The 2,268-nt window shown below is 43.8% G+C and overlaps 1 protein-coding gene across 1 annotated transcript; it reads right to left on the bottom strand.

The window, feature by feature from the left end:
• Positions 1 to 1,496, bottom strand: LOC110093380 (zinc finger protein ZAT3-like). Its single transcript, XM_020818250.2, has one exon. It carries the CDS (start codon positions 839 to 841, stop codon positions 242 to 244), a length of 600 nt encoding a protein of 199 aa, XP_020673909.1. The 5' UTR covers positions 842 to 1,496; the 3' UTR covers positions 1 to 241.
• Between the last annotated feature and the right edge of the window lie 772 nt (positions 1,497 to 2,268).

Raw genomic sequence — 2,268 nt, 5'->3', positions numbered from 1 at the left:
TTTAACAAAGTTTATCAAAACCAATAATATACACACAAAAAACAAATCTTTCTTCGAAGAAGAAGAAGAAGAAAAATGTTCAACATGTCTGTTTTAGTATATAACAAGTGTACAAATCCAGTCTGCACAATCTCCCCCTGCTTCGCAATACAAGAAAAAGATGGATTTAACGAAAACAACAACAACAAAAATCACTAAAACACGATATACTTTAGTATACAATTATCAAAACAAAATTGTTCTAATCAAATCCAAGCTTTAGCTCCAAAACCGGACTGTTTCCACCTTCAGCACTCTCCAATGGCGGCGGCAAGTTTAAATCCAGCAAGCACTCGTCTTCCGAACAAAAACAAGAAGAAGAGGAAGAAGGAGAAAATTGATCTCGAAAACCCTTTCTTTTCTTACTTTTGATTGAGTCATCAAAGGAAGAAGACAATGGCTGGATAATGGCGGCACCGCCGAGTTCGCCGGAGGAGGTTTCCGCAGGTGGGCCGTTGGCGAGTAGAACGAGTGAGGAGGCGACTTGGTGTTCCTCGTCGGTGAACTGGGCCCGGGGAGAATGCGGCGGCGGAATAATTCCTCGCCACTGGCGCTCTGGATGGCATCGCATGTGACCGAACAGAGCTTTCCATGAGGGGAAGAGCTTCCCGCATTCAGTGCAAGGCGGAATGGCTTCCGGCATGCCGGAGAACTCGGGCTTTTTTGGGGCCCGTCGCTTTGTGGCTCCGGCGGGTGGTTTTGGTGGTGGAAAGCGTTGGGGATGATTGGGAGGAGGAAGAGGAGGATGTGAAACGGGAGGATCCGCTGGAGGAGGAGAAGAAGGATTTGAGGAGTTCATCATGGTGAAGTTCGAGATTTCATTATCGAATTCTTCGTGCGTGAAGATCGAGCGAGCGGCAAATAGCGAACAAGAGAGCGGGAGGGGCTCTGTGTGGGTGAATTCGAACGAGGCGAGAGGGAGAGAGAGTGGGTAGTTAGCGACGGGAGTTGTGAGGAACGTGGGCGGGAATATCGAGAGATCGAGAGGAGTAAGATAAGATCAAACGGTTGTAATTTGGTTTAGATAATTTAAAATCATTTACATATATAAATAATATAATTTTAATATATTAATTTTAAAATAATTTCCTAGTAACTAAATCTAGTTTCTTCAAATTAGTTATGATAACATGGTATTAATGTTATCTTAATAAAAGTGTTATGTTACCAACTTAACTAACCATATTAACGACATTATAGCAAATGCTTAATATTTATTGAGAGTTTATAATATTTATTATTATTATGGAGGATATTCTCTATTATTATATATTTTTTCCTTCTTGTTCCTTCCTCTTGCCTTAATATATGCTTGCTTGTTCTACCATCATAATCAATCAATCAATGATTTAGCCTTCTATTATTTATGTCATCATATTAGTTCTTCGATCTCACGAGAATATTAATGATACGTCGTCAAAAAAATTATCTTAATCGGGCGCGAATCTCGATGCAAAATCAAATTGGAAACTTCAAAAATTAATTCGGAGATCATCTGAACTCCGATTTCAGCAAACTTATAGTCTAACTGAGCGTCTCGGAAATATGAACCCAACGACACCAAATTCAACTCAATCCGAGCCCAAATGGGTCCAAATCAAGGATCCGAAGGGCTGTTGGAAGGTTCAAACCACAATTTGGATTACCAAACGATTTCCAAACATAACAAGCTTATGCTCTAATCGAGCAGCTCGACGAGAAAAATCCAACGAGTCCAAGATCGCCGAATTCTGACATCATAAGGTCTTCAAATGTCTAAAGAATGGTGCATGATCAAGGGATTCAACATCGGCTGTTCATCCGACCACTCCCCATTTACCCTTGATCTCTCACATATTTACAGGCCATGCCACTCCAGAAATCTATAAATAGAGCTCCCTCTCCTCTTGAGAGAGGACCCCCTAAGCCTAAGAAAACAAGAGAGAGATCGGAGATCGCTCTTGTTTCCTTACCTCCTCGACCACTGCCGAACTTCTGCCGAACCACCACTTGAGGCCCTCGCCTTCCTCAACAACCACCGGGCTTGTGCCGGACCACCACTTAAGGTCCTCACCTAGGACCACCGCCTGACGCCGTTGCTCCGCCGGACCACCACTTGAGGCCCTCACCTTCCCCGACCACCTGATGTCTAGACTTCCGCCAGACCACCACTTGAGGCTCTATGCTCTGCCAAACCACCACCGGACTTCTACCGAACCACCACTTGAGGCCCTCACCTCCGCCGGACCA

This window comes from Dendrobium catenatum, unplaced genomic scaffold, assembly GCF_001605985.2.
Source record: "Dendrobium catenatum unplaced genomic scaffold, ASM160598v2 fragScaff_scaffold_384, whole genome shotgun sequence".
Taxonomy (NCBI): Eukaryota; Viridiplantae; Streptophyta; class Magnoliopsida; order Asparagales; family Orchidaceae; genus Dendrobium; species Dendrobium catenatum.
Note: the sequence above shows the minus strand (reverse complement) of the source record. Positions and strands in the feature narration are given on the sequence as shown.

Coding starts and splice junctions, on each gene's coding strand:
- LOC110093380 (XM_020818250.2), bottom strand. CDS start 841: ATGATGAACTCCTCAAATCCTTCTTCTCCTCCTCCAGCGGATCCTCCC.